Source organism: Colossoma macropomum, unplaced genomic scaffold, assembly GCF_904425465.1.
Source record: "Colossoma macropomum unplaced genomic scaffold, Colossoma_macropomum, whole genome shotgun sequence".
NCBI classification, from domain to species: Eukaryota; Metazoa; Chordata; class Actinopteri; order Characiformes; family Serrasalmidae; genus Colossoma; species Colossoma macropomum.
In genome coordinates this window covers 34,658,734-34,674,687 of record NW_023494792.1, presented here as the reverse complement: position 1 = coordinate 34,674,687, position 15,954 = coordinate 34,658,734, and the positions used below count along the sequence as shown (strand labels likewise).

Genomic DNA, 15,954 nt, shown 5'->3' with positions numbered 1-15,954 from the left:
GTAGGGATCATAGGTGAATCCATGTAAAGTTTCATTTATTTTGTTTTCATCATCATACACTTTTGTGATGAAATAGATAATATTGCACTGCTGTGGTCTTATAATATTATCAGCAGATCACACACTGAGAAAATGGAATATGATCTGCTCATAATATTAATTTATATCATTATTAGGTGAAAATATTTAAAATTTAAAACATTACCTCTTGTTCATGTCATTGTGTGCAGGGTGGCAATGAAGCACAGTATTTACATAACAGACAAGGACCTTCATGCATCATGCAGCAAAATACAGTGAAATAAGCCATAAGAATAAATAAAAATTAATCAAAAACCAAACAAAACTTTTAAAAATGCAAATTTTCTCATCAATAACATCCCATTTTACAAACAGATTCCCCAGTTGGTCCACCGAACTTGAAATTAGTACCCAATCACAAGCGAGAATGCTGTCGAGAGTAAACAAATGTACCGTGCTCTTTTAAATTAAATTTTTTATCGAGCAGAGTGTCTGATTTGAATATATTAGTTTGGATAAAGAATATCTGTAGATGTTTGTTACTGCTCTGCTCAGCAGTGCAAATGCTGTATATGTGAATCACCTGCCCATGCAAGCTGTAACATTCACAGCGCAACTCTTGCGCCCGCAGTGTTAAACAGAACAGCTGAAAATTTACTGAGCCCACCAGAAACTTAAACTGACCCAAATGTGCAAATGGGCAAAAGCCATAAAACCAAGAAAGCACTCAACTAAAGGTGCTCAACTGAAAAATGGAAATAAGTAAATGATTAAACATACTGTTGCTCCTAACATGTTTTACAAGTTAATGTTTAATCATATAAGGGTACATCTAGTTTGGGGATACAGAGATATGTTTGCTCTTCATTTTGAGCTGGTGTCAGGTTTTTTTGTGACAATGTATCATAGTTTGATAAATACAGATCATACCTCATCTGTATCTTTGCATAATTTGTTTTCATCAAGACCCCCACTGGACCACCCCAGAGCAGGTATTATTTGGGAGGTGGATCATTCTCAGCGCTGCAGTGACACTGACGTGGTGGTGGTGTGTTAGTGTGTGCTGTGCTTGTACGAGTGTATCAGACACAGCAGTGCAGGAGAATAGTTCACCAACCAAAAATATCTAGCCAACAGCGTCCTGTGGCCAGCAACCTGTGAGCACTGATGAAGGACTAGAGGATGACCAACACAAACAATGCAGCAAAAGATGAGCTGTTGTCTCTGATTTTAAATCTACAAAGTGAACCAATAAGGTAGGAGTGTCTAATAGAGTGGACAGTGAGTGGACACAGTGTTTAAAAATTCCAGCAGTACTGCTGTGTCTGATCCACTCATACCAGCGCAACACACACTAACACACCACCACCACATCAGTGTTACTGCAGTGCTGAGAATGATCCACCACCCACATTATACCTGCTTGGTGGTGGTCCTGTGGGGGTCCTGACCATGGAAGAACAGTGTAGAAGAGAGATAATAAAGTATGCAGAGAAACAGATGGACTACAGTCTGTAACTGTAGAACAGTATAGTTCTAGAACTGTAGAACTGTATAGTGCTCCTATATAGTAAGTGGAGCTGATGAAGTGGACAATGACTTTTTATTTTATTAATTATTTTTAATTTTTTATTAGTTACACCTTGCTTCTTTACCAGCTCATTCCATAGCCGTTGGCATTCCATACTGACATATTATTATTTGTATTCTGTTACCTTGTAAATAAAGAATAAAGAATAAAAAACGCAAACAAACATACAATACATACAAACTACATTGAACAAATCCATGCAATAACTGGAGTGCAGGAACCAAACCTGTGTTCTTCTAAATGTATTCTTCTAAACAAAATATTCATAACTTTACTGAAAATAACACATGCTTATTTGTACTGTGTTTATGTTTATTTACATTTATTCAAAGGTAATATAGTTTTGTTGTTGACAAAACCACACCTAATGCTCTGATAAATCGTGTTAAACAGTTTTCAGTGCTTTATGTATCCCCCCTCTATGCATTCCTCCTGTTTTGAAGTATGACCTTTGGTGACACCCATGACCCCATCCATAACATTTCACAAGTTCCCTTATCCCAAAATACAAAAAAATGAACCTACAGTCCAATGCTGAAGTTTGAACACCCAGTCAAATTCCATGTTTTGTTGATTTTATGAGTGAAAATAAGTGAACACGTCCTCTACAGCAAACACACTTCTGCACATTTTAATTCTGTTACTGTACTAAAGTTATAGTTCATTTACATTTAGTGTTTCCCAATTCATTAAACCCAGCACATGAATTAAAATTGTGCTCTGAAATTAGCAGAACAATGTCTGCTATGTTAGTAGAACAATGTCATATTTGAGTTTGTTCTCTTTTGTTCTCTTTTGTTTTTCTCTTTTGTTTTCATCTCACAAAAATCAACAAAGCGTGTAATTTGACCAGCTGTATTTCTGCTTTTTCATCTCCTTTAATACCTGATTCCGTAGTACTGCTGGTGCATTTATTTTAATATGTAAAGAACATGATCTAACAAAGATCACAATACCTGAGGGGGTTTAAATACTTGGGACAATCTATGGCAGATATAAACATCAGATGAACAAATAGCCCTTGAATATATACAAATGACTAAAAAATTAAATAAATAAAAAAATATAATAAATAAATAGATATATCATCTGCTTTCAGATCTACAGAGAAACACATTTGCACAATTTAGTGCAAAATTACTTTTTATTTGCTGAATTGAACATATTGGAAAAAAAATAAAACATAAAATGTGGGCTGTGCAAACGTTATAGCACATTGGTGCTTTATTTTTTGCAATACATTAAACTAACTTTAAAAGTAGAATGAGCACTAAAATCAGCAGAAAAAATGTCATATTTAGGTGTGTTCTCTGTAGAAGATGCATTAATTATTTTCACTTGAATCAAAATCAAAAACATGCCATTTGACCAAACTTGCACATGATAGTTATTAGACAGTTAATGGGAATATAAGCTGAAAATGTAATGACAAGTAAAACTCGAAGACTTAATGAAGAATTGAGTACTATATTAATTTTCTGTTTCCCTGTTTGTGTTACCGTTCTAGCTAATGTATCATGATATTCAGGTCTGCTAAGCACTAGCAGCGCCACATTTTAAAAATGCAATCAAAAAACAATGAATACAGTTTCTACAGTTACAATTTCTTTATTATTCAACATTTCCTGTACTGCATATATCTCTCAGCATCATTAGGATTCAAACCTCCAACTTACAGTGAAAGCCAGTAAATCTTTAAAAGCTCTTTTTTTAAATATGCAGCGGGTCACACTGTAAAAAGATTTGTTGTTGTAAGTTAAAAATGTCAATCTGGTTTTATTAAATTGTAGAGTTGTTTAAGACTCTTATAGTAAGTTTACAGAACAACTGTCTTTGTCTTACATTCTGTTAATTTATTCTTAGAAATTTTTTTATTTTGATAGAATGAGTATTTTAAGAAAGCCAGGTTACGCATCAAGTACTCAGAAAAGCAAATTATGACTAAATTAATCTCATCATAGTGTCCTGCCCTTATTCTGGCCTACACTGTGTTTTTTCAAATTAAGCAGAGCGTTAATTCAGGCAGGCCATGAAGTCAAGCTCAGGCAAAATCACTTGCTAGGTATAAAATTAGCTGAATTCGTCAGCGCGCTTGTTTAAGCTGCTTTAGCCTGTCCATTCTTTACGCTTTCTCCATTGCCACTTTCAAACCCACCTCCACCCCATCTCCTCCCTGCTGTATCTGACTTGTTCAATGTCATGTTTGTTGTCATTGATGCCAGTTCTGTTCTCCATGGGGGATCTTTCTGCTGCTCTCCCTGCCTTAAGATTTCCATGCACGCACATGGAAGAGCAGGGAGGTTCCAAAACAGAGCCACACTGCCAAATATAATTTAAAGATATTTCTTTGAAAAGTGGTCCTGACTGAACTGTAATAATTTTCTGTGTCCTGCAGGTTCAGGATGGCTCAGGTTTGCCGGACCGTGCTGACTCTGGATGCTCCAAATGCTCGGAACCTTAAGGAAGGAATAAACTTCACCAAGAGTTCGGATGGAAAATGCTTCATCATCTATAAACATCAGGACACTATCAAAGCTTGCAGAAACCAGTGCAAGCACCAGGGGGGCCGCTTCATTAAAGACATTGAGGACATGGATGGCAGGTGTGTGTGTGTGGGTGTGTGTGGGTGTTAATAGTGCAGTTCTACTCTTACTGCCCAGCTGTCATTATTTAGATGACAAAAAGAATTAGAACATGGTCTGATTGATAAGCATCCATTTTGAAGTACAGCTACACCACTGGACACAGTACACACTTGCACCTCCATTGTTACGCTACACCCATTTCCATGAATTACACTACATCCAGAAAGACTTTCTGTGGCTACATGACATGTCAGTGGTAACTGGTTTTGGTGAAATAGGATGAGCTATAAGATGTGAGAAGTCACAAACCTTTACTGACTGAATGCTCTTGCAGTGAAGATGAAAAAGCAAGTAAATTTGAAATGAGTTTGAAACATTCAAAACTGTCAAGAAGAAAAAGAAAAACTTTGTAGTTTTACTTTTAAAACTATGCTTTTTGACAGACATTATAGCAGTTTGTTTCTGAGTGCACAGTGGCTTTTGGTTCTTCACAGATCTACTAAGAATAGCTTAATGTGATACATCACAGAGTCACAAGAAATCAAAACTGTGTAAGTGTTTCTGTTTCATCAGATAACACACAGCTAAGTTTACCAGGACATGGAGAGGACAAGATAAGATAAGACAATCCTTTATTAGTCCCACACACGGAAACTCACAGTGCTACCACAGCAAAGGGACAGCAAAGCAAACATATATATTGCTTAAAATAAAAAAAAATTTTATTAAAAAAACTTTTATTTTCACATAATTAACAATATGAGCATTATAAATAGAAAAGCAAAAAAATCTCTACACTAAAAGAATATTTTACACATAATTGCCATGGAATATTTCACATGGAGTACTGCACATGGAGTATGGATTACACTGCACATGGGAATGGTAATGAATTAACAATATAAACATTTGATATTGAAAAGCAAAAAATCTTTATACTATAATGATATTTTACACGTATTGCACATATGTGTAAAATATCCATGTTGGGCAATACTCCATGTTAAATTTGTGTAAAATATCCTGTGAATGTGTGAGGTGAGCAGGAAGGAAGGACCTGCAATAACCCTCCTTCACACACTTCAGATGAAGCAGCCTGTCACTGTCTGTGCTGCCAGAGTCTCATGCATGGGGTGGGAGCCATTTTTCTTCTTCTGGGAGCTCTTAGCTTTGCTAACAACATCCTGTCTCCCACCACTTGCACTGGGTTTAGGGCTCCCAGGACAGAGGCCAATGATCACTGAATCATCAGAGAAATTCTGTAGATGATAGCTGCAGTGCAGAGGGTGAAGAGAAACAGTGCCAGAACTGTTCCCTGTGCCACACAGTCCTGTGCCCTCGTGTGGTGGTTAGTCAGGCAGTCCAGAATCTAGTTTAATAGGTGGTGATCCACCCCTATGTTCTTCAGCCCAGACAGGTGTGGCCCTGGAGAAGTCAAAGAAAATGATTCTCACAGTGCTCCCAGGCTTCTCCAGGTAAGGAAGAGCTCTATGGAGGAGGTGAGGGACTTCGGGTGCTGGTACGACACAAGATGTTTTCCACAGTTGTGATACTCTCCCCAGCTTCAGGCTCCACAACAGTTCCACACAGCCGATCCACACACTATTCATAGTTACTGTGCATCTTTTTACTCTGCGCAATTATCATATTACATATGCTGCTCTGACAGTATATACTACCTACATTTGCATTCTCTCCACTCACTCTGTAAATATGCATATTATATTTATACTTGCAACATCTATATTTTTTTACCACTCCTTTTTTTTAACCGTCCTTAATTGTACATACTATAACTGTCAGTTGTTGTTACTTTTTTGCACTTTATATGTAAATAATGTATTCTGCACTTCTGGTTAGATGCTGACTGCATTTCATTGTACTTGTTGTTGAATATAATCTAATCCAATCTTTAGTCTCCTCAGACCATGCAGTGCAGGTGACAGTTGGTTCCCTGTGTACCCTGTGTGATAGATAAGATAAGATAATCCTTTATTAGTCTCACAATGGGGAGGTTTACAGTGCTATAGCAGCAAAGGGATAGCAAGGCACTCAAGGAAATAAGTAACATGAAGAGAATTAATAAGCAAGTAATTAACAAGGTTACAGTTTGTTACTTGTTACCATGTTGTTACATTTACACTGTAAGGATGTTTTATCCAAATTGCACATGGATATATGAAGTACACACGAAGATGAGTAGTGATCTGATCTTCCGAGGGAAGGGAGGGGTCATATGCCTTTATAGTTATATAAATATATAGTTATATGCCTCCTTAGTGCTGGCATAAAACAGGTCCAGTATTTTATTGTCTCTGGTGTGGCGGTTACATGCTAGGTGAAGTTCGTCAGAGTGGAGGATGGAGAAACATAGTTAAAGACCCAGAGATCAGAACGAGGGCCTGCGAGTGCTGTGTCTGCAGCCTGCTCACAGCCACGTGCAGGGCGTCACAGGCGGCATTAGCGTTAGCCCAGGGGGGAGCGCATGCAGCTATCATGATAATGTGCAAGAATTCCCTTGGTATGTAGAACAGCCTCATTCTAACGGCTAACAGTTCAATGTCCTTACAGTAGATTTGCTCCTTAATAGTGATGTGCTCAGAGTTACACCATCTATCATTTACAAATACTGCCAGCCCTCCTCCTTTCCTCTTACCACGCTTCGCTGTCCTGTCTGCCTGTATGAGCTGGAAGCCATCCAAAGTGACGTTAGCCATGACTCGCTGAAAAAATCTACAGAGAAGAAATTACAGAAAACAATTCAAATCTCAAAAAAAAGCTTAAAAAGCAAGAACAGTAGAATTGCTTAAGTAATACATATTCAGATACATATTCAATGGATGATTCATTGACCTGGCTTTACTGTGTTTAATATTGACATTTTGAGCTGAGCTCACTGATGGACATTTTTTAACAAGAAACACATGAATCACCAAAAATATCAGTTACATCAAGTAGACTATAATCTATATGTATTTTCTTTATAAAAAAGCAAGTGTACACAATAAATTTACATTTTTAAAATCAAAGTTGTTGTACACTTCCATACAATAAAATGGGTCAAGCCCAAAAATAGCAAAACAAGCTATTATAGCTATAAACAAGCTATAAAACAAGCTAGGTAAAAACTATCTATATTAACAATAAAATTTGTCCTATATCGACATGACCTAAAAGGCCACTCAGCAAGGAAGAAGCCATTGCTCCAAAACCGCCATAAAAAAGCCAGGTTACAGTTTGCAGCTGCACATGGGGACAAAGATTTTACTTTTTGGAGAAATGTCCTCTGGTCTGATGAAACAAAAATGGAACTATTTGGCCATAATGACCATCATTTTATATGAAGGAAAGAGGGGGAGGATTGCAAGCCAAAGAACACCATCCTAACCATAAAGCATGGGTGTGGCAGCATCGTGTTGTGGGGGTGCTTTGCGACAGGAGACACTAATGCACAAAATGGACAGTGACCCCAAGCAGTGACCCCCAGCATACTTCCAAAGTTGTGGCAAAATGGCTTAAAGACAACAAAGTGAAGGTAATGGAGTGGCCATCACAAAGCCCTGACCTCAATCCCATAGAAAATTAATGGGCGGAACTGAAAAGGGCATGCAAGTGAGGAGGTATACAAACCTGACTCAAATACACCAGGTCTGTCAGGAGAAATGGGCCAAAATCTCAGCAACTTATTGTGAGAAGCTTGTGGAAGGCTACCTGAAACGTTTGACCCTAGTTAAACAGTTTAAAGGCAGTGCTGCCAAATACTGATGAGTATGTAAACTTCTGACCCATTGAATTGAATTGAAAACTGAATTTAAATGAATGTGGCTAAGGTGTATGTAAACTTATGACTTTAACTGTGTGTGTGTATATATATATATATATATATATATATATATATATATGCATATAAAAATTCAATTATACACACACTTAGAGAGAGGGCGTTTGTACAGACTGTAAAAGTTAAACATTAAAAAAAAAAAACTGACTGAGCAAATAACACACACCTTTATAAACTATCTTTACTGAACAAATGGATTAAGCAGTGGAGGTCTTTGATGATAAAAGTAAGTGAACATTGAGTAACTAGCGGAAACTCAGCAGTGGTTTTTGGTCATTTGAGACATATTTGCAGGTGTTTCTGCGCAGGAAATGAAGTATTTCACTTGTCATTCATATTTAAGTCCTCTATCAGGTGTTTTACAAACTGATGTAACTGTGTTGATGTGTGTTGTGTGTGTCTGTGTGTAGGACAGTACGCTGCACTAAACACTACTGGAAGCTTAATGTGGCCACCATGCAGTATGTGAATCCTCCAGACAGCTTCCTGCAGGATGAATTGGGTGAGAAATATGCTTGTTGTGAATTTGTAGTTGTCTATCACAATGATATTGATCGCTTTTATTTATCACTCAAAGAATGGCAAAAGACACACACTGAATTTGACTGAAGCCTCATGCCTAAACAAATGCAGCACCTCTCTAGGCTGTTTCCTACAAAGCTCAAACCCTAAAGCATATGCACATTGCTACCTAGACCACACCATCTGAGTTAACATTAATGTTACCTACTCAGCTACATCAGAAGCAGTTTAGAATGAAATGTGGTTTGTAAGTGAATTCCCTGTCTAGCAGTGTTAATGTCACTCTTGAGCACTCTTAGCTCTCTTCAGCAGTAGAAAAACACACCAGTGTTTGTCTGTGTGTGAGCATGTGTGTGTGTTTGCATGTAGAGGTGGTGCAGTCTGTAGATGGAGGTCTGAAGCTGCTGGAGTTGGACCCTCCAGACCCCTGGGCCACTGATCCCAGACCAGCAGAGGAACTGCAACCTGGAGAGATTACGGTAGTGCACACAGTTTATATATATCTGTGAAGATCATGTAAGAAAAAAAAAGTAAATTAAGCACAAATAAAAAAACAAATAAATCAACATTAAAAACAATAAAAACATGATTAAAACAATAATTGTAAAAGAGAAAATTATTAAATTAAAAATCAAATTAGAAATTAAATTCGGATACTTAAAATTAATAAAAACTAAAAGTTAGATTAGGATTGGAGAAAAGTGCGTTTACAGAGGAAAAAGAGGCTAGAAATGCTAACAGTGTTTAAACTGAGCTTGAAAGCCTGCTCAAACAGGAACGGTTTGAGCCTGGATTTAAAGGTGTCCAGTTTTGCGGCTCTTCTGATGCTCTCTGTCAACGGGTTCCATATAAGAGCAGCATAGTAGCTAAACGCTGCTTCTCTAGCAGTTTGTATTTATACAGCACATTAAACTGAGGCAACAGAGATCTTCATAACAAAGCATAGTGTAATACAAGGAAAAATAAACAAATAAAAAATATATATCTAAAAACACGAAACGACAAAAGCTTGTTGAGCTGCACTAATCTGCACAAACTAGAAAATGACTTCAAGAAAATACCTAAACAGTTGAAAGTGCATATTTCCACCATCAGGGTAATAAATAAGAAACTTAAAACAACTGGAGATGTTAAGAATCTGCTGGGGAGAGGATGAATGTCTATACTGATCCCATGCATAGTGAAGAGAATGGTTTGAGTAGACAAGGAATCTCCAAAGATCACAGTTGGGGAACTGCAGATATTAGTTATATCTTGGGGTCACAACGACTCCCAAACTACAATTAAACACCACCTTTATAACCACAGTCATTTGGAGAGATTGCCAGAAGAAACCTTCTGCTGTCAAGGACCAACAAACTCAAGCACCTACAGTTTGCCAAATGTTACCGAAACTTTCAGTGGCACCGTGTTCTATGGTCAGAGGAGAGCAAAATAGAGGTTTTTGACAACAAACACCAGAGGTAAGATAGGCATGAAGAAAAGGACCTCATCCCCACTGTGAAGTATGGTGGTGGATCTGTGATGCTGTGGGACTATTTTTCGTTCTAAGGCCCGGGACAATTTAATCGTATACATGGTATCACAGAATCCATCAAACTCCAGCAGAAATAAATCAAAACCTGACTGCCACAGCCAGGAAACTTAAACTGGGCCACAGATTGAATCTCCCAGCACAAAAATGGTCCAAAGCGCACTTCAAAATCAACACAAAAATGGTTCATGACCACAGAATTAAGGTTTTGCAATGGCCAACCCGTCCCCTGACCTAAACCTCATAGAAAACCTGTGGGATGAGCTGAAGAGTTGAGTCCCCAATGTGGACCTTGGAATCTGAAGGTTCTGAAAAATGGTTCTTTATGGAGGAATGGTCTCAGATCCTTCGCCATGGATTCTACGTTCTCATTAAGCATTAGGTTATCTTTGCAAAAGTACAATAATTGTATAATAATTGCCAATAATTGTGGCACACGCAGATTTGAGGAAAAAATATTTCCTGAAAAGATTGACAAAATGATAAGCAATAAAAAAATGTTTTGTACAGCATGTTTTGCTCATGTTTACCAGGGGTGCCAATATTTGTGGAGAGCATTGTAGGTGTATCTAATAATGTCAGCTGGCGGAAATACAAGGTAGGTATTTCTAATAAAGTGGCCAGTAAGTGGTAGTACCGGTAGGTGTTTCTAATAAAGTGGTCAGTTGGTGGAAGTACATGGTAGAAGTTCTAACAAAGTGGCCAGTAAAGGAAATACAAGATAGCAGTTTCTAATAAATTCACTCAGCATATCTCTGGTGTGTGTTTGTGTCTTGCATAGCTGACCTACATAACTCATGCATGTATGAAGCTGAAGGCAGGAAGTAAAAGCATGATGTTTGACCCCTGGCTGACTGGACCAGCATTTGCCCGGGGCTGGTGGCTACTGCATGAGCCTCCAAAAGGTGCCATGGAGCAATTGTGTCAAGCTGACCTCATCTATATCAGCCACATGCACTCAGACCACCTCAGGTCAGCTTATCCTCTAAAACAACAGCAGCACTAGTGTCACAGCAGTAGCACGCTAACAGGGTCAATCACCAGTTAATATTGTTTATGTTAAAGTTATTAGTTTGATAAAACTCTAAATCCTGCAGTGTTCTCACATTGCTTTTGCAAAACTGCCAGTTCCATGCCTCGTGGTAGCATAGGTAACGGTACAGGATGCAGCTGTTTAAACGTTGCCTTGTAAAAAGAAAAGCATGCTGCTCAGATGGGGAAGTGTTGCTAAAGCCGTGGCACTCGGATGCATAGTCAACCCGCACACAATAGACATTCAGCTACAGCTTTACCAGCCACACTTCAGATGCCTTAGCCTCAGATGTGATTCTTCCTGTCACTGTGCTACAGCGACTGTTGTTGAAAGAGACAGATGAGGAGCAGGGATCCATACTATGAAACACAGTTTACTTACAGCTGTACAGAAGCAATTTTCTACTGAAACGCTTCTTGATCCAAGGTAATTCATATAACATAGACAGCTAATGCACATGCTTTAAAATCAGCCAGATTTTAATGGTTTCACTATTAAGTTACATTGCACTCATTTACACTAATAATTACTTATATGTAGTGTGGCATCACTAGAGGCCAAAAAACATGCACTCGTACTTGGCCCGAAAAAAAAAATGGTGTTGATGCATCCCTATCAATAACAGAATTAAATCACCATTGAATGCAGAATTCATGTTAAAACGCAAGTTGAAATGGAATAAAGTCATCCATGTGGTTTGTTTTCATGACTTTCTAATGACTTTGTCACTAATTCCTTGCCATGGAAGCTTCTATTATCCATGTCCATTACTATAACCTGTTTTTTGGAGTTTTTTGTATTTTATTTTATCGCTTTTAAAATAAAAAATTTTTTTAGTTTTATTATATTTAATATTGTATTTAAAAGAAGGAAATGTTCTTATTTTTTCACTGGAATATCTCATGTTTGTGCAGTTTTCCAACTCTGCAGCTCCTTTCAGAGAAGCGACCTGACATTCCTATATATGTGGGAGACACCTCGCGGCCTGTATTCTGGTATACTATAGCTTAAAAGAATAATATACCTTAAATACTCCAGCGTTTTACACTATAATCCCTGCTGTATTTGTATCAGACATCTCTGACAACAAGGACAGACAACAGAACAAAAAACCCACTCTAAAACTCACTTACAGTAGTAGCGATGGGCTGTTGCTGAATTCTGTCAGTAAACGTTTATGCAAAATTTCTTGTAGAGCCATTTAAAGTTGTTTGTAAATGAAGCTGTAAATCTGTATATCTTGTCCTTTCAGAGTTTCACAGAATTCAGCATCTATCCATTGACTTCTGTTATAAATGAGTTTCGAGTCAGTTGGTTCACCGTTGTTTTCTAAGCCCAGGGAAGCACACAGTACAGATGCAGCAGATATTAGGTTAAAACCAATGGCGTATTCCTTTAATAATGAGTTCCTCAGATGTGTTGATGAAGTTGGAGGTTATAGGTGAAGGTGCTCAGGTGTGTTTGTGTATATGTGCACTGCAGGTATCTGAACAGAAGTGGAGTAAATCTCACCAACATTAATGTCGTCCCTTTTGGTGTCTGGCAGAACGTAAGAGTCCTTTTCTTCTTTATCTGCTCTCCAGTTTGGATCTGCTATGACCAGTAAAACTACACATAAGTCCAGATTTATTGCAGTGTATGTGTAGGGGTGTGGAATTAGTTCATAAAGAAAGGAGAAGGGCGGAAGAAAAGAATTGTGGTCCAGACCAAAGCAGAAAATTACACATTGTGACATTCGATACATTGTTTAGTGCTGAATCACTTAAAGCACTTTTTTTCCACTGCACAAAGTGCCAGAATCTTCAGCTCCAGAACTGTGCTTTTTCCATTCATCAGTCCAGTACTGAAGGTCCCAGTTTGACTTAATGGTACTTACATATTTGTGCAATTTTAGTGAATTCTTTACTAAGTCACTAAGCACTTTTGCAATACCAAAAAGCGCCCCAGAATTTAAAGATGAACAAGTATGTTGATGTGTTTACTAACATATTTTTATATCTTTTTATTTGCTACAGGATGCAATGTCATAAGCAATAAATGTAGCACTGGTCTTATAACACCCCTATATCATTAAACACATGCATGAATTTTAGGAGAATCACCATTAAGTCTAAAAATAAGCCTTCTCCTTTTGTCTCCTGTTTAAGGTTGATGAACACTTGCGGTTTATGATCCTGATGGATGGAGTTCACCCAGAGATGGACACCTGCTTAATAGTAGAATATAAAGGTAAGCTCAGTAGCCCAGGCCTATATGTCATGTTTGTGGATACCAGTGTTTCCTCTGAATCAAGGGGGCTAGTCGTGAGTTTAACCCCTTTTCTGCAGTAACAGCTTTTACTTTTCTAGGAAGGCTTTACACTAGATGTTAGAACATTACTGTGAGGGTGCGACTGCATTCAGCCACTACAGCATTAGTGAGGTCAGGTACTGATATTGGATAATTAGTTCTGGATTACAATCACCACTCCAACATATGCCAAAGGTACTGGATGGAGCTCAATCACCCCAGAGAACATTCATTAGAAGGGCTGTCTGATACTTTTGGGTGTAAAATTATAATGTTATAATTGTTATTTCTTCTTGTCAAATCTAAATCAAATATTCTTGATATTTTTTTAAATATATATGTAAATATTCTTGATATTTTTAAAGCAAAATGTATAATTAAAAAATGGTAGTTCAGTCAAATTTACTCAATATTAAGCAATGAAGCACTTAAAGTGCAAATGGATTTATTTGTTTCATTTTTGTAGGATAGTATATAAATGTATTACAGTAACTGAGTTTATTATAAGGAATGGACCTTCAGCTTTAAAGTGAAGAAGTACAGTCTGCAGTTCAAGGGTCCTGGTTCTGCAATGCTGAAAAATGTTGAATATTTGTTCTGTATTTCACAGTCTGCTTGTGAGGTAATGATTTTGTATTTCACAATATCAAATGTTACAATGATGACATGATGCAATACACTATAAAACAATGTAAACATGACATATAATGTATCAAAATTTTAACCTAAAAAGTCAGTAAACATATAGTCTGACTGCCTTAAAATGTCAGCTTTACTGAACTGAGATTTCATTGAATAATAAAATGAAAAACGTATCACGCAAATTACTCTTCTTACTGTTAGAGCTTCTATCAGTTAACAATTTTAAGGCAGCCAAGTTACTTTAAAAAGTTACAACAACAAATCTTTTTTACAGTATTTAGGGTCACATGCAGCATAGACATTCTAATTTCACATTTATAAATTCACAACAAACTCCACCAAAATTCGGTTTGAGGCTAAATAAATGTTAATAAAGGGTTATTTAGCTCTGCTTGAATGAAAACAACAAAATAATCACTTTCATCTTTCATCTTTTGACCACAAAAACGAAGGGGTGTCTTTGCAAAGTGCTTTAAAAACCAAGTTTTATGTGTTGATGAACTCATAGATTCACAATGTATGCTTGTTTTGTTACACCCGTTTGTCCAGTTTAAAGCTACACTATGTCAGTTTTGGAGATTTGGGAATTTAGAGACTTCCCTGGGGGAAATGTGGAATTGTACACAATGTGTGGAAGAATGTTTCGTTATGTTAGCTGTGCTTCTGACTGCCACAAGCAGATGAATCAGATGATTGTGAACATGATGAAAGAGTTTTCAAAGAGAACTCAGTCAAAACTTTTTATGGTTAATGGCGTGTCTTCCGAGGATGTAAATGAATTATCTACTATTGTGATCCTATCTTTATTAATATATAACTTTGATTTTGCATGTGAGACCTAAACATTGAGCCAGACCTTCTTTTTCAGTCTGTGCATGTAACGTTAGTAGTGTTGGATGGAGTGGTGTAAAGCACGCCGGCACTGGACGGAAGCAGTGGAAACGTATTCTGTGGAGTGATGAATCACGCTTCTCTATCTGGCATTCTGATGGATGAGTCTGAGTTTGGTGAATGCCAGGAGATTGTTACCTGCCTACTATTAGTTCCAGTGAAGGGAATCTTAGTGCTTCAGCATACCATACATTTTGGACAATTGTAAGCTTCCATCTTTGTTTGAACAGTTTGGGGAAGACTGTTTTCTGTTCCAGCATGACTGAGACCCAAAGCAAGGTCCATAAAGGAATGGTGGGGTGAGTTTGGTGTGGTAGAACTTAACTGGCCTTCACAGAGCCCTGATCTCAACCCCATCAAACACCTTTGGGATAAACTATGCGGAGCTTGTGAGCCGTCCAAGAACCTCACAAATGCTCCTCTGAATGAATAGGCAAAAATTTCCACAGATGTACTCCAAAAATCTTGTAGAAAGCTTCTCAGAAGAGTGGAAGCTGTTATAGCTGCAAAGGGGACCAACTCCAAATTGTAACATTTGAGACAAGGAGACGAGGTACAGGTGTGAGCAATGTTTTCTGGAGTCTTTATTAGAATAATATGGACGTCAGGTATGAGGATCCATGGAATGAACAGGAACACAAGCGATACAGATAACACATGAATAAAATATGACCTGAGACTAAGACTCTGAATACAAAGAAAAACACAAGAAGATAAACCAAAAACCCTCAGCCAAAAATGAAACTGAAAGATAAGGCATAAACAACAACTAAATACAGAAAACAAGGAACTGAGAAAATAAGAGTTGGAACAGGACACATGACCCAAGAGCAGTGGATCGTGCTTCACACAAATACAGAAAAATAAAAACATTAAATAATATTAAATAATAAAGTGTATGACAATTTGAGCTCCAGCACCTCAGAAAGGCATTTGCAAAGATAGTGCTAAAAATAGCAATAGAAAAAAAAGACAGTAGAAAATAAAGGATTAAAAGAAATTAAA

General features: G+C 37.5%; 1 protein-coding gene across 1 annotated transcript in view; it reads left to right on the top strand.

The window, feature by feature from the left end:
• Positions 1 to 15,954, top strand: part of cmah (cytidine monophospho-N-acetylneuraminic acid hydroxylase) — a 36,616-nt gene that overhangs the window by 7,181 nt on the left and 13,481 nt on the right. Inside the window, 7 exon segments of the mRNA XM_036576963.1 lie at positions 4,008 to 4,214; positions 8,449 to 8,540; positions 8,930 to 9,039; positions 10,876 to 11,066; positions 12,042 to 12,122; positions 12,610 to 12,676; positions 13,275 to 13,356. Of these exon segments, the coding sequence (XP_036432856.1) occupies positions 4,015 to 4,214; positions 8,449 to 8,540; positions 8,930 to 9,039; positions 10,876 to 11,066; positions 12,042 to 12,122; positions 12,610 to 12,676; positions 13,275 to 13,356 (823 nt within the window). The 5' untranslated portion in view covers positions 4,008 to 4,014.